We start from the raw sequence: 25,332 nt of genomic DNA, 5'->3' as shown, positions 1-25,332 counted from the left end.
GAGCCGATTCCTCCTCTCCAAGGAGAGGAGAGCTGGCAGCCAGCCAGGAATGTGACAGGGGAGCCCAAAGTTCAAGTGACCCTCCCTTCTCCCGTTCTCCACCTGCACTTTTTCCTTCTTTCTGATAAGCTGGGGTTTCTCCCTCCTGCCTTCCTCGCCATGAATCGGGTTACACACTGGAGCCAACAGGAATTCCCAGGGTGTTTCTCAGGCAGCTGGGAAGGGGCTGCACAAACACAACTGAAGAAACATTCCTTGAAGAATTTTAATCTCCTGGACTTAAGTCAGTTTGTTTTAAACAGATTGAAAAGTACACCATTTATTTTATTAAATTTTGAAATTCCTTGAACCGGGGAATTTTTATGGCGTACCATCATCCTCAATCAATTTTGGTTTATTGCTTTTTCAAACATACTTAAAACTCATGACTGTTTCAAAGATTCAGATAAGTATCATAAGTCATATCAAATTGAGGCATATCCTCCTCAAAACAGTTTTCTTTCCTTTACTATTGGCAAATAAATAAAGCAAATATAGAATACTTAATTGTGTTTTTAAAATACTTTTTTTGTTAGAAAAACTAATAATTTGAAACAGGAAAGCTTGTTTGGAAAAATCATTTCAGAAATACCTTCTTGTTTTTTGCCAAGAGCAGAACAAACATTTTGCTTTCATCTTAGCTTGTAGGTGTAAAATTGCAGCTTCCTGTGTTTATCACTGTACATATTTTCCATTTGTTCTGAACCTGCTATCGGAACAGATAATAAAATATATTGTGAGGCAATAGTTGGAGTACCAGAGGCAAGTGGGAGACAGGTGCTGGATATAAATTTCCTTCAATAACATGTCACCATGACTATAACCATTAAAAGTGTGTGAGATTTGATGGTTTTTTTGGTGTGTGGAAGATACTTTACAATAACCACAGGAACGTGAAGAACTCCATTGAATGCCCCCTGTCCTTTGGCACGGGCTGGGACATCACCTGGGCAGTACCTTCCACGCTGGAATAGATTTTAAAGGGAAATTCTTCTGGACGGAGCCCAGCACGGGGCCATCGGTGCCGGGGACCCTGCCGTGAGGGGAGCGGCCATGAGGGGACCCGGCCGTGAGGGAAGCGGCCATGAGGGGACCTGGTGCTGAGGGGAACCAGCACTGAGGGAAACCAGCCGCTACCACGGCGACTCCGCACGCTTGGCTCCGTCCCTCTCTCTGTCTCCCGCTCCGGTGTCCCCCGGTTCTCCCCGCCGCTCTCACCCCCGCCCCGCCCGAGCCCCCGCGTCCCCTCGGCTCGGCCGCGCCGCCATGGCTCCCCCGCCCCGTCTCCCCCGCACGTCTCGCGCGGCTCTCTGAGAACGCTCCTCCTCTCCCCTTTCTTTCTTCTTCTTATTTTTTTCCCTTTCCTTTTTTACTATTTATTTATTTAATTAATTTTTAAAAAACCATATTCCGCCCTTCCGGGCTCGGGCGGTGGCAGCTGCGGAGCGAGGCGGGGCGAGCGCTCCCGCCGCCTCCCCGCGCCCGCCCTCCCGCCTGAGCCCCAGCCCGCGCCCGAGCCGCCCTCACACACCCACCGCCCGCCCGGCTCCGCATCCCGCCGCTCCCAGCATGGTCATCAAGGTCTACATCGCTTCTTCCTCCGGCTCCACGGCGGTAAGCGGCGCCCGGAGGAAACTTGTGCCGGGCGGGGGACGCGGGGGGCGGGCGGGCAGGGTGGGGAGAGGCCGGGGCAGCCGCGGTCCCCTCACGGCGCCCGGCGCTGTGCGGGCGGTGCTGCGGCTGCCGCCGACGGAAAGCGGCATTTCCTCGGTGATCCCGCACCCCTCGCCCTGTGCTGGGAAGGCAAAGCCACCACTAATTTTTTTTTTTTGTTGTTGTTGTTCTTGAAGTTCAATTCTAAATGTGTCGTCCGTCGTTTGGTTTTGATGAGTTTATTCCTCGTTGATTGTGGCAGGCGTGTGTGGCCGCTGTCCCAGTAGCCTCTGGTTCTTGCCCTGTTGGGAATACTGGATTTCGCTTTTCGTAGTCCCAGTATGTTATAGGCAGAGCTCGGACTGTGTTTTTCAAAGGGAAAATAAAGAGATCCGCAGAAATAGCGGGATTTGTGCCTAGATTCAGGTGTAGCTCTGTGTCCTCAGGATCATCTGGTTTCTCTTTGATCCGTGTGGGAGATGCTCCGAGGCTGAAATCCGGGGGATTTGGTTGCACTTGGTATGAATGTACTGGAGAACTATAAAATGCCAGGGACTCAGAAAATGCCAGCTATTGCAGTTAATGATCAGTGACTTTTACTGCGAGGAGATAAAGAGTCTGAGCTGTGGCTGTGTGATGACCTTTTCCTGTCACTGTTCGTGCTTCAGGTCCCTAAACTTTGGGAGGACAGCGATGTACAGAAGATAAAAACAAGCCCTCACTGCATTCTCCTTCTATGCTTGAGTGCAGCCACTGGTCTGTGGGTTTCAGCAGATCAAATACCAGTTGGTAAGCTTGGGGTGACTGGCTGCAGATGGCACAGGAGCCTGTGCCTCAGGTGTCCCCGCTGTCCCTCCCTTCCTGGGTCATTTTTAGTAAACTTGATGCCAGCGCTGACAGTGCTGGAGCTGGTGGTGAAAAGCAGAGGATTATTTCATGCTGACCAGCGAGGGTCTTGAAATCCTGAGTAGTTCATTCATAAAAGGGACCCAAAGGGATTTCTGCAGGGTTTGTGCAGAATGATCATCTGGAAGGAAAGCAGCAGATTGGGAGAGTAATCCTTTCTTTCTAATGCAGCTGTTAATAGGTTTCAAGTTGACTGCTTCAGTTGCTATAGATTTTTATCAGCGCCCTCTTCATGGCACCTATTGATTTCTGTCTGTCTGGTGATACCGAGCTCCAGCGGTGCAAGCACAGCTCTCAATTCCAATTGTGTTTTTATGGTTTTAAATTAAGTTTTTAATTATTAGCTTAGTGTTTTCTGCAGTGCTGCCTGGTCCTTGTGTGGGCTGTACAAGTTACAAAGCTCCAGTCTGACTAACTGCTGCCTTTCAGGCTCCTTTGTGCTTCCCTGCCTGTGGAATTTGAATGTAGCGTTGGTGTAATCTGTTTTTTGGGGAATTCGAGTGTAATGTGCACATGATTGCCAGTTTTATGACGTGTATTTTTATATATATATATATATACACACATACACTCATGCCTGTGTCTAAAGCTGGAGCAGCTCAAGGGATCTTGTGGTAATGAGCAAGACTTGCACATTCTTAGATTCCTGCGTGCACTGAGGGTGTTTCTGTTGGCAGGACCAGCCCAGCACCTCACTGGGTGATGTTTTCTTTCCAGTATAAGAATTTTAATCGATGTTTCAACCTAAAGTAAGACAGAGAGGCACCTCTTTGGAAGGAATGAGAATGAGTTGTTTCTGTGGCTCTTAAAACCGTTGGTGAGACAGGCTTTGCTTGGAGGACCAGAGGAGCCTTTCTGGATGCTGAATTTGAAATAACCCACTCCAGGAATGGAAAATCCACATCAGAGAAGATTGCTACAGAGAGATGGAACAGAGACAAGGCTGCTTGCAGCAAAATGACTGAGCTGGGTAACATCAGCCCGGGAAGGGCCCTCACTCCTGCTAAGTCATCTTTGTGCTGTAGTGACACCCAGCCCTGTGTTATTTTGCGTTTTAAAAGGCTAATTTGCCTGAGTAGAAGCAAACCAGAAATAAGTATCAAATCTCCTCCTCCCTGCCCCATTTCTGTAAGCTGAAGAAGCTTTTGTGAAACTGGAAAGCGTCTCCCACTGAACGGAAAAGGGTTGAGGTTGCTTCACACCTCACGCCCTGGGGCTGTGAGTCTTGGAGGGTGCCCAAATTTTGTGGTCTATTATTGGCAAAGTCCTGCTTTGCTATAAGGTATAATTTGCCACATCACAGTGTATAAAATGCTTCCCCAAGGCACTGTTCTCTATAATGTTTATATTCAGTATGATGTATCTGTGAGGAAAAAACCTCTGTGTGAAGCTCATGTCTAAGCAAAGACGTTTTATGAGTGTGTTTCAAGGGATTTCTGGAAAGTGTGATGATTGACGTCTTGTCTGGCCTCCTATTTGAATTTCACTCCATATTGTGATGGTTCCAGCACCAGTTTCCTGCTGTGTTTGAAAGTCCTGCTTGGGAAGTGGCCCCTTGTTTAATCTTCCTCACCGTGGATGCTGTGCTGGTGAGTTGCTGGCTGGGCAGGGATGCACAGGGATTGTAATGATGAAGATGAGGTGAGGACACCCGCGTGGGAATGGAGAGTCATGGAGAATCTGGAGCTGCTGTCAGGGAGCCTTCCTGCGTGGCAGACAGGGGAAGTGAGCAGTGTTCCTCAGCCTGGGACCGTGGTGGAGGCTGTGGACAGAAATGAGACGCAAATGGCACATTCGGAAGTGCGGGAGCATTGCAGGAACAGGGACTGAGGGGTCTCCCTGAAACCTCCCATTCCAATCCTTCAGGAGGTGAAAGGAAGAGAGGCCTAAGAGTCATGAAACTCTTGCTTTTGGTAGAAAAGGATACAAGGAGGGAAAATGCTGAATGGCACAAATTCAGTGTGTGATTTTCTCCACAGAATTTTGGCATTTTGTTGATTTTGGGGCAAGAGATTGCCCAGCACCAGAATCCCTTTCTTCCTGAAGGCAGCTGGATTGCCCATTTTATTGATCTCATGTGGGAGGGAACCAGCTGCTTAAATCTTGGTCTTGCGAGTGTGCATTTGTTGCCAACAACTGCACAGGTCTTGGGAACGGACTTTAAGAGTATTTGTTCACGCAGCATCACCCTGCAGTCCCAGGGGGATAGCTGGAACTGGGGGCTGTGCCTGTGCAACTGAAGTGCCAGCGCTGGATGTGGTGGGCTGAGCTCTGCCCTGTGCCACTGCCAGTGCTGTGGGCTGTGGGAGCTGCCACATCAAATGTCTGGCGTCCAGATGCTCTGTGGAACCAGTTGCTTCATCTTCGTGATCTATAGCCACATTTCCATCTCTCCCAGCTCTGCCCTCCTCCCTTGTTTTGATGGCTGTGTTGAGTGGTTTTCCTCCTACTGCGACTGCAGACGGGGCAGAAAGAAGAGATGGTCTCCAGAGTCAGAGTCCTGTATTACACAGACCTGCTGCTGCTTACAGATGATTATAGAGAGGAAAGGCAATTTGAATTTATTTTTCATTCACAAAGTTAAGGATGTGGGGGGTTCATCTTTTTCTGGTATTGTCTTCTTGCTTGGGAAAGGATCTAGGTCTTCTCCCAGGAAATGTAGATGAGAGTGGCCCATGGTCTGGGGAACATTGGCTTGCAATTACTCTTCTCTTTTTCCAGTAAGGCACCAGAGAACTTGCTGGTGCTACTGGAGACATATACGCAGTGTCAAGGGCTTCCTGGAGCATTCCAGGGGAGAAGAGCTCTGGAGAAGAGCTGTTGGAAATGATGAGAACACGTCTAACCACCGGCTCTTGTCCCTGATCAACAGCTCAGTGCTTTGGGAGGGCCGGTGAGGCTGCTTCATCCTTCAGAAATTTGAATCCCTGGGAAGTAATACATGGAGAGACGGAGATTGTATAAAAAAATTATATTTTGCATTTGAATCCCCCAAGGGCCTTTTTTCTCAGATAGTCACAATAAATGCAAATAATGCCACCCTTAGAGAGAATGAGCAGAGTCTGTGTGCTTGGTGTTTGTGTTGTTCGGCTGCTGTGAGCTTTCCTGGAGTCAGAGAATCGTTCAGGTTGGGAAAGGCCTCAAAGCTCATCGATTCCAGAGGCTTTGCTGTGGCAGGAGGTGGCTCTGAGGGGAAATGCAGCCACAGCAGGGTGGCTCTGTGCATGCAGTCCTTATCGGCGTGGATCACAAGTGTCCCTTGTTGTGCTGCCGCTCAGGGTTCCCAGCGAGCTGTCCCAGCCCGGATGTGTGTGGTCACGTTTGTCGCTGCGGAAGCCCCGAGCAGCGGCAGCACACGGTCAGGAGCAGCTCGTGAGCTTCCTTGGGCTGCCTGGCCGGGCAGCGTATGTGGGAAGAAAACACTGACACAAATCTTTGGTAAATAGTCTTGTACTGTGATGCAAGTTTAGGTAAACACACATATTATGGGGAAATAAGCTGCATCTCTAGTTAAAAAACAATCTCACGTTGTGTGTATGTTTTCATGATACTCAGTTCATGCACTTTATATGCCATGGGTGAAAACTGACTTGTTAAGCTAGGTATTGGTGTTTAAACCCCTCTTTTGTGGAAACATAATACGTGTGAAGGACTTCTTTGGATACCCAGTGTTCACCTAACAGAGTTTCTCTCAGTAAAATGGCAGGAGTTGTTCTGAGTTAGAGCCCTTGGGATGGAAGACAAAATCCGTAATGCGGCTCAAGCTCGGATGTGTTCCATCTGCGTCCTGGGTTGTTTTCTGTACAGTCACTGTTCCAAACTCGAGATAAGTCAAATATTTTGCTTAAAATATTGCATTCAAATTTTTAATGGAGCCAGAGATTAAGTTGGCTGCAGTTGTTGCAATAGTTTTAATATATCAAAATCAAAAACATTCTACTGTGCTTAACTAAAGCCAGTTTCTGACAGCAGGAGAAAGATGGAAAATTCTACTCCACAGTTAAAGCCAGGAAAGGCTTTTTGCTGAGAATTTTTCTAAGCTGTATATGCAGGTAGGACAGTGTTTATTCTGAGGTGGTGCATCAGGATTGTGTCTGTGCTTGGGGAGAAGAGGTAGATTTTGGAGAGAGGCTGGATGCTGTCAGCTGTGCTGGCTTTCCCTCCAACCCTGAACCTCAGCACGTTCTAAGACAGGATGCACACAGCGTCATGTCAGGGCTAAGCACTTGTGGGTTTTAAATTAATATTTATAGAGTTGAGCATGGAACTTTCCTTGTCCTGGGGCATTAAAGTTACACTCACAAAATTCCTGTAGAAGTCAGTGAATTGGCATCTGCGTTAACGAGCAGAGGGTGCCAAGACTTGTGTCTCTGCAAGGTTATTCTTACTCCTTCCAGGAAAGGAGGAATTGGGGAGAGGGAAGACAAAGGGAACTGCACCAACACTGACAGAATTCAGCTGTTCAAAGTCAAAACAGAATTGAAATATTCCCCTCTAAGACAAAAACAAGAGCTAAGGATGCATCATTGCCATCGCCAAAGGGAAGTGAGCTCTCCCTGTTCCTTGTGCTCCCCAGCCTTGGAAGCACCAATCTCACTTCTTGGCTCTGACTGGAGAGCTGGAAACCTGAACCAAATCCACATCTTATATCAATATTCTGCTATTCAGGAATGTTTCTGCTCAAACATGAAAGTTTGGTGTTAATGCCATTTGTTTAACCCCGGCTGTACGCAGGGGAGACTTTCAGTTTATGATTAAATTTAAATGCTTTTGTTGGTCAGATATTTAATAGAGCCTGAAAGAGCTTTGATTGTAATGCTTATCTACTGTTGTTTGTCCCAGAATAAAAGCCTCCATCCAGGAGCATGTCCTTCCTGGGACAGCACCTCCAGCTCAACGTTAAGGCCGTTTTCTAACACTGAAAAGGCAGCAGAGTGAGACTGAGCTTTAAAGCACCAGAAAAAAATGTGAAAGGTCAGCATCCAACTGGCCTGACTGAGGTTTGTGCTCTCAGGATACAGCTGAAGTTTTCACATCCTGACTTACAGCTCCTTCCTGGACTTGGTTTCCCCTGTGAGATGTGGATGTGGCGATTTATTTCTTTAATTAATGATCTGAAGTTCATTTTTTCTGGGGCTGTTTCCGTGAGTGAATCAGCCTCTCTAGAAATTCTAAAGGCGCTCGAGTGTAAAATTTTAACTACTACCTGTTGTTTGATTGCTGGAGTGTTGGAGTGAAGAGAGGAGCCAAAGGCAGCTGTGGTTTGAAAAAGGATCTCAGGGAAATCTGGGAGCCATCTTCCGGTGCTGCACAAATGGATGCTGTTCTTCACTGGGCTCTTTCCCAGCAAATGCATGGACAGAGACAGAGCAGGGAGGAGAATCAGCACAGCGTCAGAGGAGAAAGCTGTGCCTCACACCTCAGCTACCTGCAGCATAGGAGGGAGGGTCATCCATAATATTGAATCCCTGGATTTCTGGAAAGTTTTGGACAAGCCTTAAGACAGGTTAAAAATATTTTTTTTTCAATCTTTGACAATCTGCAGAAATTACCAGGAGATTTCTGCAGAGATCTGTGCTGGACTCCAAGCAAACAGTGCAAGAACAGCCTGCTGTTGCTGTCCCAGCTGGAAAACTGGGAAGCAACAATGATTGTCCTGTGCAAGAATGAGGTTTAAACTCTGCTAAAATACTGTTTAGCAGAAAGGTCTTGGAGCCATACTAGGTAATTTTACAAAAATACCATATTCATGGCCATGAAAAGCAAACAGAATGTCAGGAATGTTTAGGATGGGAAAGGGCAAAAGAAAAAAAAAAACCTACTACATAAATGTATGGTGAATCTGTCTTTAGACTAATTCCAGTAGACTGGAATTGTTGTCTTTAAATGATATAGGAAAGTGAGAAAAGAGAAGAAAGTAGGGTGAGATGACCACTGTAAGAGGAACAACCAAATAAGGCGGAATTTGTGGATGATAAGGTGGAAGCCGTGGCTGCCCCATCCCTGGAAGTGTTCAAGGCCAGGTTGGATGGGGCTTGGAGCAGCCTGGGACAGTGGAAGGTGTCCCTGCCCATGGCAGGGGGTGGGGCTGAATGGTCTGTAAGGTTCTTTCTCACCCAAACCGTTCCATGGTTCTGTGAATTCTGCAGTTGAGAAAGAAAGAGCTGAAAAAGTCTGAAATGTGATAACATCACGTCAGGCATGGGAGAACAAACAGGAAGGGATTATTAATCATTTTCCCTAATGGAACGACTCGGGGAGAGCGAGTGGAAGTGACAGGTTCAGAGTAAATGAAATGCTTTGTTTGACAACACAGATTCCAGGGAGGAACTCCCTGCCAGAGGACGTGGTGTACAGCAGGAAGTGCATGGGCTTGGGAAGCAGTGAGACAAATAAAGGGAAAAAGTCTGTTAAGGGGTATTAAACATTGCTGCTACACCTCTGACTCAAAGCTGTGAATTACTGGAGTCTGGGAAGAAAGCTGGATGAGGTGCAGCTCCTTGTGCTCAGCCTGATGGCGTGCTCTTCCCTGGGATCTGTGACCAGTGGAGGCAGGAGACTGGGCTGGACAAGTGTTGGATCCAACCCAGTAAAGCTTTCTTCTCTTCTTGAATGAAATTGGCTCTGCTCCCAAAATTATGTTAACAGTTTGCATTAAAAAAATTAAGACCATGTCGTCCAGGAAAATGTTTGGTGGAAAAGAAACGTGTGTGTTTGGGATATGTTGGGTTGGTGTCTCAGCATTTCTTACATGTGAAACAAGCATTTGGGGACTCCAAGACCAGCATCATTGTGCACATGCTGACACACTGCATGTTTAGCCCGTGTTTAGGGTAGGTGATCAGACACCTCTCCTGCCTTAGGCACAGATCGAAGTCAACTGGAAAAGCCTGATGGAAACAGCAAACACAGAGCCTCTGGGAAAAATCATGGCAGTTTTCACATATACCCATGTTTTCATGGGAGTGCTTGTTGCCAGGCAGGTTTAAACAGCACATCTGTATTCACCTCATGGGATCAACCTCTGGCTGTGCTTATATCACTGGGAATTCTGCCATGGACTACAGCAGGACAGGATTTTATTCCTGAGGAAATACTTAATGCTGCTGATCCAAGACATTCCTGTTGCAAATGTATTTGGCCAGAGCAGCAGCTGCAGAACAACTGGCAGAGCAGGAAAAAAGAAGAACTCAGTGAATGAATTAAAATATATCCCAAAACATTTTCACTGGCTATGGAGAGAAATGAAGTTCAAGTGAAGCTGATTTATGGCTAGTAGATGTTTGGTGGTTTTTGTTTTCCCTAGGCAAGAAATACAATATATGTGAATAGAAATGTAAAGGAGCAGGTTTGCAAATTTCCTTGTTAGTGCCCGGTAATCCTGATTAAGAACTGGAAATTCCACCCTGTAGTGCAGATAAACAAGTCCCTTGGTTCTGGTAGCTCAGCCCATGGAACCTTTGTGCCTGAGCAATCTCTTTCCAATTTTCTGTTCCCTTCCATCACATTAAAGTGTACCAGGAGGTCCCTGTGAGAGCCTCCCTTCACCTGCAGAGGTCTGGGCTTTATTGTGCATGCTGTGGAAAGATCAAAGTAAACCTGTAAGCTAACCTGGGAAATGTTCCCCTCAGGAATTTCCACCTGGATGAACTGAGGAGCTGCTGGACAGACAGCTCCATCTTCCATGGAATGATCTGGGACCCAAGCTGGCAGCTTGGAAGGCGTTGGGAGAGCCATCACCTCCCACTGCCAGCCACCAGCATGAGGCTGAGACTGAGGAACAGCAGGGGAATGAAGCCATTTTGGCTGCTTGCCCAGGCTTGGAGAACTCCATCCTACAGCAAATAAACAGCTGGGGACTTAAACTTTGAAAAAATAAAACGCTGTGTGTATTTATCTTAGTTTCTGATTGGGGTAAGCAGATGCTGGCTTGCACTGAGGCAGAAGGAAGCTTGTGGTTTACAAAAAAAAAAAAAAAAAAAAAAAAAAAGCTGATACCATGGTGACAAGAGGGATCTATAAAACTTTAAAAAGACAGTGGGGAGTTGCAAAGTAGCTCCAGGACGTGGCTCCAAGGCATGGGCAGCATCCAGATGAGTGCTCCTGCCCTGGGGTGAAGGTGGCACTTCCCTGTGGGCTGCAGGGGGTGAGAGCAGCCTGGTGACAGGAACAGCCTCGCTGTGTTGGGAAATGCTCCATTTTGTTAATTCCTGAAGGAGTCACTTCAGGATGTCTCCCAGCAGTCCTGAGAGCAGAACCCCAGGCACTGGCCTTCCTGGCTATGGCAGGCAGAGCTTGGCCAGCTCCTGTGTTGTTTCAGCTGCCCAAGCGTTAGAAACTGCAGTGTGGCCAGGTCTTGTGAGAACCATTTATCTCTCCCACTTAGAGACACAGTTTTTAGACAATATTCTGTCCAAGTAACACAGAGAAGGATCTGGGGCCTTCAGGATGATTCACACTTGAAATGTTACCCAGGGCAATTAATTATTGGGTCAGAAAACTGCTGCCCATACAGGCTGTGCTCTGCTGAATCTTTCCAGGAAGCTTTTTGCATGTTGTTCTATCTCAAGGCTCTTCTTGCAAAGAGGAGGAAAATTTGTATTTAATCCATAGCTTTTTCTCTTCCTTTGTATTATGATATTTAGGTATTTAAGCTGAAGAAAAAAGCTTTGTTCTCTTCAAAAAATTACTTGGTTTAGTTTTAGAACAGCAGTCAGCAAAAAGGCTCTTTGTTAACTAAGATCTGTGGTATATGAATTCTTCAAAGATAAAAAGTAATACACATCAGAGGCACCTGGATCCCTGAGGCCATGTTGTATTTCTTCTCAAAGTAGTCTTTTATTTAAAAAATAAATGCCTGGCAATATAAAGGCAGTGAAACAGCAATTAATGCTGTAAACTTTTACTCCTGTTGGTTAATTTAGCCTCTCTGTGCTAAACCATACAGGAAATAAACTTCGCTTTTATTGTAAACCACAGGGGCCTCGTGCAGAACTGTCAGTGGTTTTAACTCCTTCCCTAACGTGAGTTCAGCTCCTCACACAAGCACAGCCAAACCTGTTTTCCCTCTGCTGTGCAGGGCTCCTCATCACCGGCAGAAATCCACAGCTTCTGAAAAATAATTACAGGAGCAGCTGTTTCAATAAACCCCAAACTGCAGCCCTGCGTGTGCTGTTATCTCAGGCTGCTTCCTTGGGAGTATTACTGGAGTGCTGGGCTGCTGGGGAGGGTGAGCTCTCGGGGGCACTGAGGTGGCACCTGGCAGTTTGTGTCAGTTCTTACAGGGTGGAGTTGCTGCCAGCATTGCACAGACCCATCCTGGCATCTCCATGAAGCTGAAGATAAAGGAGAAATAATTCTTCTGGCTTTCAGAAGGAGGCTGGCTGAAAAAAAACAGATTTAGAACCTGGCAGCGGGGGTGAGGTCCAGACTCTCAGGTTAAAGCTTCCAGAGCAAGCAGTCAGGTGCCCACAGCAGCACCTTCAGGGCCTTTCCCCTGCTTTTCTCAGCCACACAGTAAATGCTTGACTATTTAGGAATATATCATGTGTCAGAGAGCTGTCTGCATCTTGTGATACTGAGCCTCACTATCTTGTTGGAGATCATTCTTCTGCGTGGTAAATTGCTTTACAGTGTGCAAAGCCTGTCTGTGGGGCTGGGCTGTGGTGTATTGATACTGTTTGTCAAATCAGCCAGAAATGATCCCTGAAAGTAAACAAGCAGTGATTTGAAAAAATAATTACTCCTGATGACTCAGGAAAGGGAGCTCTGAGAGGTGGAGAGAAAATTGTTCAAGGAGTCTGCGACAGAGGTAGCTTGGACTTAAGGACTTTTTTTTTTTTTCTTCCACATAGCAAAAGTTCCCCTTTCCCTGTTTTGTGACTCAGGTAAGAGAGTCCAGTGAGATGCCGAGGCTGTGGAGACCCCAGGAATAGCAGAACAGCTGGCTGATGGGTGGGAATGCTCCCAGACCCTGCCACTCTCAGCCCTGTGCTGTTCAGGAGCTGTTGGTTTGATACCAGGCTTCGGGAGGTGAGCATCTGTTTGTTTTTATTTCACCCAGCCCTGAGTCTGGATGCTGTGACAAGGCACATGGAGACTTCCAGGGAAACTCAGCCTGCCAAGCTCCACGTCTGCTGCAGAAAACAACTGCATGTAATAAATGAAGAGTTCATATTCTGCTGCTGCTGATGCTTTGTCAGTGCATAACTGAGATAATGGGGCCTGTATTCCACAGTAGGAAGCTGAGTCTCTGTTGGTTTTGGACCAGACGAGCAGTTTTCAGGCTTATAAAAGTCAAATGCCACAAGACTGACTTAGAAAATTGCCAAGGGTCAGTTTATTTAGTATTGTAATGGTGGTGCTTTCCTTTGGATGATGACAATTCTGGGTGCTGCGGTGTCAGCAGTGGTTAAAGCTATAGTTTGCCATACATCAGTGTTTCTTTACATCCTCACCTAAAGGAAAGTAAGAGGAAGCCTAAGTTTGGAAGCTTGATTTTGCAAGATGTTTATTCTGGATAACTGAAGTAGTCATTAGAAAAAGTAAAAAAAAAAATCCTGATATGTGAATATTTGCATTTGCAAGTCCTTCCTGCTGCTGAGTGAAGCAAGAGGTTGTGCAGGAATGGCCAGAGGCCATGATTTGATCCCTGCTTTCAGTCCTTTTTGCTGCTGGGAGAGGCAGTCCTGCCTCCCCTGTCTCATTTCTTCCCTTTGCTTATGATGGCACAGATTCCCCCCATCAGCTGTGAGCTGGGCTGGCACCCCAAGGCAGCCCTGCTGCAGGAGATGCCTGGCTCAGAGCTCCATGGAGCCCGGCCAAGGCATAGCCTGGCACTGACCTCTGCTCTCTGACAGGGACAGGACCCCAGGGAACGGCTGGAGCTGTGTCAGGGAAGGTTCAGACTGGATGTTACAAAGAGATTCCTCATCCAGAGGGAGGTCAGGCACTAGAACAGCACCCCAGGGAATGGTCACGGACCCAGAGCCCCAGGACCGCTTGGACAGCGCTCTGAGGGACAGCATGGGATTGTTGGCATGTCCTGTGCAGGGCCAGGAGCTGCACTCAATGATCCTTGAGGGTCTCTTCCAGCTCAGGATGTTCTGTGAGTCTGTGAGTTGGGGGAGAAGGCCTCTTTCCACATCCCTGGTTTATGCGGGTTGAGTGGCTACGGTCCTGGTGAGGAGCTGTGCTTCCCTGACCTATCCAGTCTCCCGGATAATCCTGCCCAGACCCGGCTGGATGAGGGGGGTTTGGGGGCAGAGCCCCTGCAGGAGGATGGGCAGGCTTTGGATGTTGGAGCGGTCAGGCCATAGGGGTTTGGAACTCTGCCAGGCAGCGCCCAGAGACTTGCCGTGCAAAGTTCATCCCTAATCAAACACAGCTCCCGGTGGGGCTGTTTGCAGAGATCACATGAAGGGAGGGGAGACTCCCGCTGCTGTCCCTGGGCCTGGAGCCCAGCGGGAGCAGAGTGAAGAGGAGTCAGGCACCCTCCCTGCCTCCCATCAAACCTTCCTTGTCTGAGGGGACGAGTGTCAGTTGACGCCTCTCCAGATCTGGGACACCTCCCAGCGTTCAGCAGCTGCAAGCTTCAGTTGCATTCACTGTTCTTCTGTGTTCAGGCTCTTGGGTTGTCTACAAAAGTAGGCAGGGAGGTTTGGTGCCTCTGCTAGTACCAGCTTCAGTGCTGCCAGAATTTCCTTGGACTTTTGGATTTTAATTTCTCCTTTGCCCAGCTGCTGGGGATCTTGTGTTCCATGTGCATGGAAGTACAGTGTAAAAAGGCTCCCTGTCATCCTATGAACATACGTCTCTGTTTTTTGGTTGATGATGGAATGAAGTTATAAATGTTAAAATCTTGTATTAAAATCCCTGCAAATGGAAGTTTTGGCTGCATGGCGTTTGTTTGGTTTTGAAATCCAGGCAAATAATCCCATTGGGTATTGCTGTCACTTTTCACAGAACTTTAAAAAAAGGAAAAAAAAAGAAGGAAAGATCCCAGAGAAACAGAAAGTCAGTCTCTGGATGCACATGGAGTATATGTTCGGGGAGGCAGTCTTTGAGCAGGCCATGATTGCTGTGGGGAGGAGCTTTGGCATATCCTGACTTGTGAATGACTTTGACTTGGCAGTGGTGACCCTCTGTAAGCCTTTTACAGAATGAACAGAAGCATCTAAGCAGGAAGTGGAGGGATGTGTCACTTCTGGCTGTGGTGAGAGCACAGATATTCTGACTAAAGGAGGGTACATCTGATCTGCACAGCCCCCCAGAACACTCCCAGCAGTTTGTGCATCTCTAGTAAGCTTGAGACTGAGCAGGGCTCTTGGCCAAACAACTGGATGCTGCCAGTGCAGTCAGGAGCCTGGACAGGCCAGGAGATGCCGAATGAGCAAATGAAAATGTGTTGGGGAGCAGCCAGCAAGGAGGAGAGTTGAAGGAGAGTGCACTGTGTCACCCTTCTTTTCATGGAATCATGGAATATCCTGAGTTGGAAGGGACCCACCCACAAGGATCAAGACCCACTCCTGGCCCTGCACAGACACCCCAACAATCCCGCCCTGTGCATCCCTGGGAGCGTTGTCCAAACACTCCTGGAGCTCTGGCAGCCTTGGGGCTGTGACCATTCCCTGGAGAGCCATTTCAGTGCCCCACCACCTTTTCCTTGCAGCCAAAAATAAGAGGAAGATTTATTTCTGAATTTGGTGCTTCAGTGGGAAAAGAGGTGGGGTTTCAGCTGACAGAGCAATTTTCATGTACTGGAACAAAATGTGAAGTTTATTGAATGGTACTTTTAACCATGGGCTTCAGGAGTTGTTGATAAGATGTTCTCTGTTAGAATCCTGGTAACAGCACAATAGTCTTTGACAGGCAGGTGCTAAAGGATGAATGGATTCACCCCCAGTCATCTCCCCAGTGCTTGGGTATCATTTGTTAAAAGCAGAATTTGCTTTAAGCTGTGATAATGACGTTGATCCTTAAGGTGCCTTCATGGAAAGTAAACCTAAAACACATTAAAAAGTCATCAGGGCTTCGTTAGGCACTGCTGCTGTGTGCCAGAAGCTGGGCAGATATAAATAAGGAAATGTTACTTGTCCTCCTACTTGACTAATGGGTAGAGGAATCTGCTTTTGGCCACTGCAGGAGGAAGGTAGCTAAACAGACACTGGCTGTTGCAGCAAGACAGTTCTGACTTATTTGGGGCCATCTAGGATCTTGTTAGAATTTGACTGTCGTCGAGGTGTGGTGGAGTTGGCTGTGCTGTCTGACACTAAATTAGTGACACTGAAAAACTTTGCTGGAGCACTGAACTCAAACCCTCCTTGCTGCAGCAAGAGAGAAAATGTTTCTTATTTTTTCTTAACTAATTCCTTGAACTCCAACAGCAAGTTGGCAGAGTGGCACTTAGGAACCTGCTCAGCTGTGCTGGGCTGTGCCAACCAGAGGGGCCAGGCTGTTGTTGCTGGCTGAACTTCCCAAAGCAGCCCAAGGGAACTAAATGCCAAATCCCCCTGGGATTTTATTCTCTTTGCAGTCTGTGTCAGAGTAAATAAAAGTGAGAGGGAGTTTGGTCTCTAAGCACCCTTGGCTCCCTTGAGAATCCTGATTCCCCAGGACTTTAGCACATGAGGTGACGTTAACTTTCCTGTTTGGTTCTTCTGGTAGGAAAAAACTTGTGGCGTGCACAAGGATCTTTGGACTTGGGTGTTGTTGGTGTGGGATTTAACAAGTTTTTAGGCCTTGGGTTATTGAATGAATGCAGTTACAATGGCATTATAATCCATGAGAGAAGCTTTTATTTTTGTTCTCATGAATCAGCTTTTTCATTTATATAACTTTCTATGGTTTCTGGAACAAGTTGTGGTCTTGTTTTGGGAAATGCAGACTTTGTCCTTTGTTCCAGCTATATTTTTGGCTTGTGTTCCAAAATCTGGTCTATGGGGTGGTACCTTATGCCAGGCTAAAGCCCTGTTGCAGACAGCCCATGTGTGCTGCCAGACATGATGTAACCTCCAGGTTAAATTGCAAAACCCTTTTGGTAGCCTGGATTTTCCCCCAGCCTCGCTCTGCAGTGGTGGTCGCTTTGCATCCTCTCACCTTTTCTTGCTTTTAAAAGGTGTTTTCCAAAGCCCCACGTGAGCAGCAGGAATGTGGTTGTTGCTCTCAGCAGGACCTGGAGCCTGTTTCCTCCTGCCCCAGGTCTGGTGATGCTGACACAGCCCAGGGTCGGTGGGTGCCTGGTGGTCAAAACCATTTCCAAATAAACCAGTTTGAAGCTGTTGGGGTCTAACCACATCAAACCAGCGCTGCTGTGCAGGATTCATGTGGATATTGCCATGGGCTTTCCCAAAGGACCCTGCAGGGAGAGAGTCAGGGCATATGGAGTCCATCTGGACACTGCTGAATTTCTGGAAAATGAAAAAAAAGAGCAGCACAAGTCCAGCGTGAACTTTTCCAGCCTCCTGTGTTTGAGTCAGGTCCCGTAAGTTCACGATGATTTTGCTGTGTTTGTCCTCAGCCTCATTCCCTCCAGACCGGAATCCATCGGGAGAGAAAACGATGGCACCACTCGTGTAATGCTCTGCTTAAAATAACCAGAACAAAGAAGTGCTTTGAGTTCTGTGATGATAATTACCCAGACCTAAAAATAAGCAGATGTTCTACCAGGCAGGGAGAAATAAGAGTGAGACAGGAATTGCTGGGAGACACCTGGCAAAGCTCTGATCAAGCCAGGTCATCGCTGGAGTTGCTTGCGGGTTTCCCTCCCTCTGACCACATTTACCAGAACTGGCACTCTGGATTTTTAAGCTAGTATGGGGGGGGGGAAATTGGCTTATTCATACAAATAAAACCAACAAAACCACTTTAGACCAAAAAAAAAAAAAAAAATCTTCTGGAATATTAGAGTAAAAGCAAGAAAAACTGTGATGGAGGCCAGGACTGAGGCTGCTCGGAAGGGAGCCCTGCTGCCATGTGCTGGGGTGGGGAATGAGCTTAGGGGGCCGACAGGAATCTGTGACATTTAAATCCATGGCTGAGCGGCTGGGCTGTTTAACTCCTACAAATTAGGTTGTAGTGGGAGGAGAAATTCTAAGCATTTTGCAGCTCATTTGCGAGGATGAGCTTCTGCATTAGGGACTCTGGGTGAGGAAGGCAAGGTCATTAGAGAAACTAGGTGAGCGATAAAAACAAAATCAAAACCCCCAATAGGTTTTACTCTAATTCCAAAAAGTGTCAGTGGATCGTGGCAGTGTGGCCCCAGCTCAGCCCAAGGTCACCCTGTGACAAGTCAGTTTGTCATGGCAGCACTTGGCATTCGTCATGCTGCCCGTTCCTCCCAGGGAAATCACTTCCTGGGGGTTTCCACCTTGCTGCTGCTAGCTGTCAGGGGAGTTTGCTCAACACTTCTTGCACTGCACTTTTCCCATTCCTGCTTGCATTTCAGCTTGTCCATCTTCAGGAGACTCTGAAGCTTCTGGAGAACTGATGGCTACAAGCCTGGCCACAGCCAGTAGCATAACCTGGAGTTTGGAGTTCACCTTCTTCCTCAAAGCAGCTGCTTCTGGGATTTAAAGATTTCCTCCCACTAAGGAAGAAGCAGCAGCTTTAAAACCATCATTGGCATACAATATAATGACTTTAAAGCTATAATTGCTTTGGATTATCTGGAACCTTGAAGGCTGGAATTGGAATTGGAAATGGAAAAAAAATCCCCTTTAAATGTGTTGTTGTCTTGAAACTGAATTGAGAAACATGTAAGATCAAATGTAAGATCTGCTCTAGGGTGTTTCTTCTCTGTTGTCCTGGTGCTGGATCCCAGCTGTGACGCTGGGAGAGGCAGCTCAGGACACACCTGCAGCAGGAGCTGGAGAGAATCACAGAATTGTGGAATTGTTATGGTTGAAAAGACCTTTGAGATCATCGAGTTCAACCATAAACCCAGCCCCATGTTCATCACTAAATCATGTCCTCAAGTGCCACATCCACATGTTTTTTGAACACTTCCAGGGAATGGTGACTCCACCACTTCTCTGGGCAGCCTGTTCTAATGCTTCATAACCATTTCCATGAAAAATTGTGTCTTGGTTCCTAATCTAAACCATCCCTGGTGCAACTTGAGGCCATTCCTTTTGTCCTGACGTTAGAAACGATGATACAACGATGGCTGGGAACATCATAAGAAATCCCTTTATAATTCTTTTAAATCCTCACAATAAAGCATTAGCCATTTAATCCCATCATTGGGAAAGAAATTAATAAAATCTATTTTTCTCCTGCATGGAGGTTGGGACACAGGAGCCACAGAAGTGGTGGAGAAGCCCCCTGCCAAGGGCCAGGATGGCAGAGCCACAGTGAGCAAGTTTGTTGTTGGATCAAAACAGCAGTGCTCAGATTGTAAACTTAATTTGAGTTCCAGTGGTCCATAAATAGATTTCCAAAACATGTCTATTGTCCAACCAGGGATTTATTTATAAACTGAAAAAATAACAAGACTGAAAAAAGCCAACCCAAACCCCTTCTTGGCCAGCAGCATGGACTGAACCGTGCTCTGTGTGTGTGCCTGTGTACACCAGATGAGATAGACCCTTCTGTGAAGTTCAGTTCCAAAAAGTGTTTAAAATTAGTGTTTCCCTGCAGTGGGGTGGTGCTGGGAGAAGTTGGCTCTTGAACAGCCAGCACAGTCCTGGCTGGAGCTGAGGCTGGAATGCTGCCTGCTCACTGGACCGAGGTTCTGCAGCATCATCCCTGCCTCCTTTCTGCTTATTATCTTTTAGCTGAGTTCTTTTTTAAATTTTTTTTTCAATGATTAAAGATTTGGAAGAGAATCTAAAATGTTGCAGCATTTTCTAGAAAGTTTATTCCCACTTTGGGGTTAAAATTTTATTTCGATGGATTGATTTGTTGGCAAACATCACCTGTTTGCACTCTTGGCAGCTTTGATGTGGTTTCTCTCGTGTTACTAACATCACTGATGGGAGTTAGATTAAGAAGAGTAAATTGAATTTCGGATGTGTACTCAAGTGAGGGCGATACTTGCTCACAATTCTACATTCATTTTTATAATGTTATTTTGTGCCCATGCTCTGTTGAAAGCTTAATGTTTTGTGATTGGCTTGTAACTGGAAGAGAAGGGAATCTTGATACCCAGTGGATTTTGTAGCACAAGATCACAGTGTGTGGTGAGACTTTGCTTAACCACCAATAACTTGCTATAAAGCTGTTTCTGTCCTGGAACCAGACCCTGAAATCCAAAACAAAGAGAAAATAGATTTATTTCATTAAATGTTCCTTTCAGTATTATCTTGGAAATATCAGCAAGAAGTAAAATATCTCCATTCACCTTAGGAATTCTTTTTCTCCCAAGTGTGCGTTGAGGCAGGTTGTGTTTCTGTTTCTGGAGCTGGGTGAAGCCAGATGGGCTGTTCCAGGGGCATCTTTGTTCTCAGGCAGGGCAGTGGGGACTCCAGAGGATGCAGCCCTTCCTCCCTGCAGTCCTGGCTTCACCTGCTCCCACCCCTTCTCCTTCCATCCCTCTGCTCCATCCTACTATGTTCCCCTGATCTCTATCCATCCATTTTGCTCATTCCCTCCACTCCTGCCCCCAGCCTCTTCCCTTCCTTACAGCTGTCTGTCCATCCCTGTCTTTCATTCCTCTGTTCCTGTGTCTCCATAAATGCTCCTGCCCCACCGTGCTGGTCCTGGGGCTCAGGGCCCTGCTGGGCTCCCCAGCTCCTGCGCTGACTCCGGGCACGTTCCCGGCTCTCCTGCCGCTCTCGGCCCTGCACAATGTGTCAGGAGCACTCGGAATAAACAAGGATTTTCGTGTTTGCCAACTGCAGTGAGCTGCCCTTCACGGGCCAGAACGGCTTCAGACATGACAGTTGTTTATGCAGGCCGAGGTGCGGGCTCTGGGAAGGCGCTGGCCTCTCTCCACGCCTGTCCAGGCAGCTGGGGGAGGTTTGGGAAGCGAGTGCTGCGTGTTGACAGGCACATCCTGAAGAAAGGCTCCTCGCTCCTTCCCAAACATGGGCAGCAGGAACCATCTTCCAGGCTCTGTCCCGAGGAGAACGTGTGCCCTTTCAAGTAAGACAAAACACCCTGAAGCAGCAGCAGCAGACGTCTTTTGCTCTATTTTCAGCCCTTCCCTCCCAGTGCTATTCCACTGCCTGAGATTAATGGAAGTTTTCTAAATAAAATCCCATAAAATAACAGGATCTGGCAGCTCGGTGTCCCTGCTGCCCAGCAGTTGGTGCTCTGTTTCTCTGGAGCATTTACTGCTCTTGGTAAGTGCTCATCACCGTGGCCAGAGGATTTGTCTGAGGAGCTGCAAGAAAACAGTGCTGCTTAATCTTCCAACTTCTTTTGTCTGGCCAGAAAACAAGGGTTCCAGACTAATATTCCTCATGCATCAACACCATCCTTGCTTTGCTGTAGATTTCTCTATAAAGAATTACTTCCCTTGACTACAGATGGCCTGAGAGCAACAGAGACCAAACTTCATGCTTGCCTTACAATGGTGCCTTTTGTAGCAGAAAAAAATATCTTTCCAGCTTTGCCAGCTTTTCAAAAACAAGCAGGGAGGGTTGTGATCACCCTTTGGAGCCACAGTCAACAGTTTGGGCTGTGGTTGTACCTCCTGGAGCTGAAAAAGCAGCCCAGAGACTGTGAGATGCTGGGAGGGTGTGAGGCTGTGTGTGCGGCTAAAACAATCTAATAGTCAAAATGATTAAAAAAAAAAAAAGAAGTGACTTCTCAGGGGATCAAAATGCTAATTCCTGTCCAACTCAGAGCTCTTGTTTTATGTGGCAGAGTGTACAGGTTAATGGTGGAATATGTAAAAGCTTGGTTTTCTCTAATGCCTTAATAATGCTGGGGCATCTCAAAGTGTGTTCTCACTAAGCAATGGATTTTGGACAAGTTAAGGACCTGAGAGTAATAAAAACTATTTGGATCTGAAATTTAGAGATTTTAGGAAATGGTTAAATAAAGATGTAACTGGTTCCAGGAAAAACAAAATTACATTTACTACTAAGTCATACTGGCCAAAGAGTTTACAATTCCAAAGACCTTTCCCTTATTTTAGTCCTACAGAACAGTTCATGAAGGGAGTGCTCCCTTTTTTCCCCCTCTGTAGTGCACAACAGAGAAAAGCTTCCCCTTCTGCTGCTGTTCGAGGCAGGCAAGGAAACCTCTTACCCAGAGCTTCGAGTCTGCTGAGAATGTTTCTGTGCAGCCTCTACACAAATTATTTCCTCGGGGCGGTATTAACTCCTCCAGTTTGATTTATTTTTAGCCATGATGAAAATTAGCAATATCCTTGTGTTTCAGGGTGCTCGCACAGCGAGTCCAGCGGCTCCTGTGCTGACGTGGTCGGAGGAATTGCATTGGCTTCTCAGCAGGCAGCTTCCCTGCCGGAGCTGGGAGCACATTTCCCTCTGTCGGGAGAGCAGGATCGGTCCCTCTGAGCTGCCCTGAGCTGGATGTGCCCCTCCCGAGCGCTGCTCGAACCTGCCATGGATAGAGCAGCTCCAGACCGAGTCAGGGAGTGCTTCAAGATTCCCTTTTGGATGTGCCGGGCTCTGTTCCCCGGCCCACATCCTTCAGGGCAGCGATCTCCATCACACTGCCTGCTGCTCCCGGCGCGGCCGAGTGCCCGTGGGTGCGGGGCCGTGTGCCCGTGGCTGCGGGGCTGTGTGCCCGTGGGTGCGGGGCCGTGTGCCCGTGGGAGCGGGGCCGTGTGCCCGTGGGTGCGGAGCCGTGTGCCCGTGGCTGCGGGGCTGTGTGCCCGTGGCTGCGGGGCCGGGTACCCGTGGCTGCGGGGTCGGGTGCCCGTGGCTGCGGGGCCGTGTGCCCGTGGGTGCGGGGCCGGGTGCCCGTGGCTGCGGGGCCGGGTACCCGTGGCTGCGGGGCTGTGTGCCCGTGGGTGCGGGGCCGGGTGCCCGTGGCTGCGGGGCCGGGTACCCGTGGCTGCGGGGCTGTGTGCCCGTGGGTGCGGAGCCGTGTGCCCGTGGCTGCGGGGCCGGGTACCCGTGGCTGCGGGGCCGTGTGCCCGTGGCTGCGGGGCCGGGTGCCCGTGGCTGCGGGGCCGTGTGCCCGTGGCTGCGGGGCCGGGTGCCCGTGGCTGCGGGGCCGTGTGCCCGTGGCTGCGGGGCCGGGTGCCCGTGGCTGCGGGGCCGTGTGCCCGTGGGTGCGGGGCCGTGTGCCCGTGGCTGCGGGGTCGGGTGCCCGTGGGTGCGGGGCCGGGTGCCCGTGGCTGCGGGGCCGTGTGCCCGTGGCTGCGGGGCTGTGCTGGCCGGGGCACGGGCTCCATATTTGGCTCCGGGCTGGCTGTCCCTGACCCCGGCGGCTCCGGGTTTGCCTGTGGCCGTATATGGAGCGGCTGCTCCGGGAGCTGCGGCTGACCTGAGTTAGCACCAGCAGCATCTGTGTGAAACGCTGCTCCTGCGGCACCCAGCTCATCAGGGTAAAGCCAGGCCCTGAACTGGCTGTGCAGTGAAGGGGGTAATTTGAAGAAAACAAATTTCCCGTTAAATTCAACTTTTTATTGTTTGCTAGGATGTGCATGGTTATAATCTCCTTTGTGGTGGTAAAGTCATGCAGAGGGAGAGCCGAGCATAAGCAGAACATCTCTGTGTCAGTAATTCATAATGACAATAATAAAAAACTCCTTCCCTGTGCAGAGCCAGCACCGTACTTGCCACACAGATCCTGCTTTTCCCTTAGATGTTGTGTGAGTGTACAAGGACATGTGGCATCAGGTTGGGACCTCAGCCATCTTCCCTGACAGAAGTTAGGATGGGGATGTGGGGTCACAGCTCTCCAGAGACTGTACCTGCTCAGCAAACAAACGGGAGAGGGGTGTCTGTGCAAAGAAATGTGAACCAGAAATGCTTGGTGAGGTCTCTTTTGTCACCACAGTGGACAAAAACCCGGACTCTGAGAAGGAATGGGGAGGTTCAGCCTGTGCTTCCAAGGGCACAAGGAAGCAAACTCCACTGCACCTGAAAAAATAATGTTCCCCTGAGTTAACTGTAAAATCTGGCCAGCACAAGAGCCCTGCTCACACCTCTGCTTTTGGGTAGGCACCTTTAAGGTACACAACACTCACATCTGTGTAGGAACAGCATCTTTAAGCTTCAGCCTGTTCAGTTTTGTAGGAGCCAATTCAAGGCTCAGCTCTTACTCTTCAGAAGATATATTTTGGTTTTAAGAATTTTCTTACCGCTCCCATTTTCAACCTGATTTTCACCCCCTGATGTCTGCATAGAACCCCAGAGTGGCATCAAAAATTATTTCACTGATTTTGTTTACCTTGTCTCCCTCCTTCTTTTGTGACAGATTAAAAAGCAGCAGCAAGATGTGTTAGGCTTCTTGGAAGCCAACAAAATTGAATTTGAGGAGAAGGACATCGCAGCTAACGAGGAGAACCGGAAATGGATGCGGGAGAACGTCCCCGAGGACAGTCGGCCAGCGAGCGGGAACCCCCTGCCCCCCCGGCTCTTCAACGACAGCCGCTACCTCGGGGTACGGGCTGCTGCAGCCTCCTGTGCTCATCCCCTCACTGCCAGCTCTCCTGTGCTGATCCCCTCACCTCCATCCTCTGCTCATCCCCTCACCTCCAGCCTCCTGTGCTCATCTCCTCACCTCCATCCTCTGCTCATCCCCTCACCGCCAGCTCTCCTCATACCCCTCATCTCCAGCCTCCTGTGCTCATCCCCTCACTGCCAACTCTCCTCATACCCCTCACCTCCAGCCTCCTGTGCTCATCCCCTCACTGCCAGCTCTCCTCATACCCCTCATCTCCAGCCTCCTGTGCTCATCCCCTCACCTCCAGCTCTCCTGTGCTCATCCCCTCACCTCCATCCTGTGCTCATCCCCTCACCTCCAGCTCTCCTGTGCTTATCCCCTCACCTCCAGCTCTCCTGTGCTCATCCCCTCACCTCCAGACTCTGCTCATCCCCTCACCTCCAGCTCTCCTCATACCACTCACCTCCAGCCTCCTGTGCTCATCCCACTCCTCTTCCTCACTGCCCCCCCTGTGCTTCACTGCAGTGAGCAGAGAGGCAGGGCTTGCCCAGCGGCAGTTGCCCAAACTGGGAAGGCTGTAGGAGGTGTTAGACATTTCCACCCATCTTGGCTTTTAGTAATAATTGATTCTTGAGTTTTCCAGTCCACACCATAGGAAAGATTAAAATGTAGACCTCTTCATTTGGATCCTACCTTGCAGTACATACTTAATTTTCTTTTCCTGTGGGTTTTTTCCCAACTTATGGCTCTAAAAGTTTCCAGGTTTTTTTAATGCTCATTTTCCCCATGATTGTGAACTAACACCTCAAAGAAATCTGGCCCTTTTACACCAAGCTTATGTTCTGTAGCAAGTTCAGAGATCTGTTCTGCCCGTGTGGGGTTTGCCAGTGGGTGTGAATCCCAGATCATAGGAATTGATGTCTGCCATGATCATAAATCAGTTTTCTGATCCTTCTTGGGATGAGCTCTGTGTGCTGCTTGCACAAGGAAGGCTGCTGTGGTTCATTAACTCCAGTGCCTTGGACAGATTAAAACTTGTGTTGCAAGCAAAAATCCTATTGTAATTATTTTAATGCTTGATCAAAAGTAAGTTGCCCTGCAGTACTTGTACTCAGTAGGCCATGCTTGAATGATTATTAGATTAACTGTTAGTTTTATTTTTAAAACTTAGTATCTTCTGCACAGAGCTCACAGTGTGCATTCCTC

The 25,332-nt window shown here is 48.3% G+C and overlaps 1 protein-coding gene across 1 annotated transcript in view; it reads left to right on the top strand.

Moving 5' to 3' along the window:
- The first annotated feature begins 1,502 nt into the window (after positions 1-1,502).
- Positions 1,503-25,332, top strand: part of SH3BGRL (SH3 domain binding glutamate rich protein like) — a 30,809-nt gene continuing 6,979 nt past the window's right edge. The window contains exons 1-2 of the mRNA XM_038122790.1: positions 1,503-1,653; positions 23,938-24,123. Coding sequence (XP_037978718.1) covers positions 1,609-1,653; positions 23,938-24,123 — 231 coding nt within the window. The 5' untranslated portion in view covers positions 1,503-1,608. The remainder of the gene's footprint in view (positions 1,654-23,937; positions 24,124-25,332) is intronic.

The sequence above is a fragment of the Motacilla alba genome, chromosome 4A (assembly GCF_015832195.1).
Source record: "Motacilla alba alba isolate MOTALB_02 chromosome 4A, Motacilla_alba_V1.0_pri, whole genome shotgun sequence".
Taxonomy (NCBI): Eukaryota; Metazoa; Chordata; class Aves; order Passeriformes; family Motacillidae; genus Motacilla; species Motacilla alba.
This window is presented reverse-complemented; position numbering and strand designations above follow the sequence as displayed.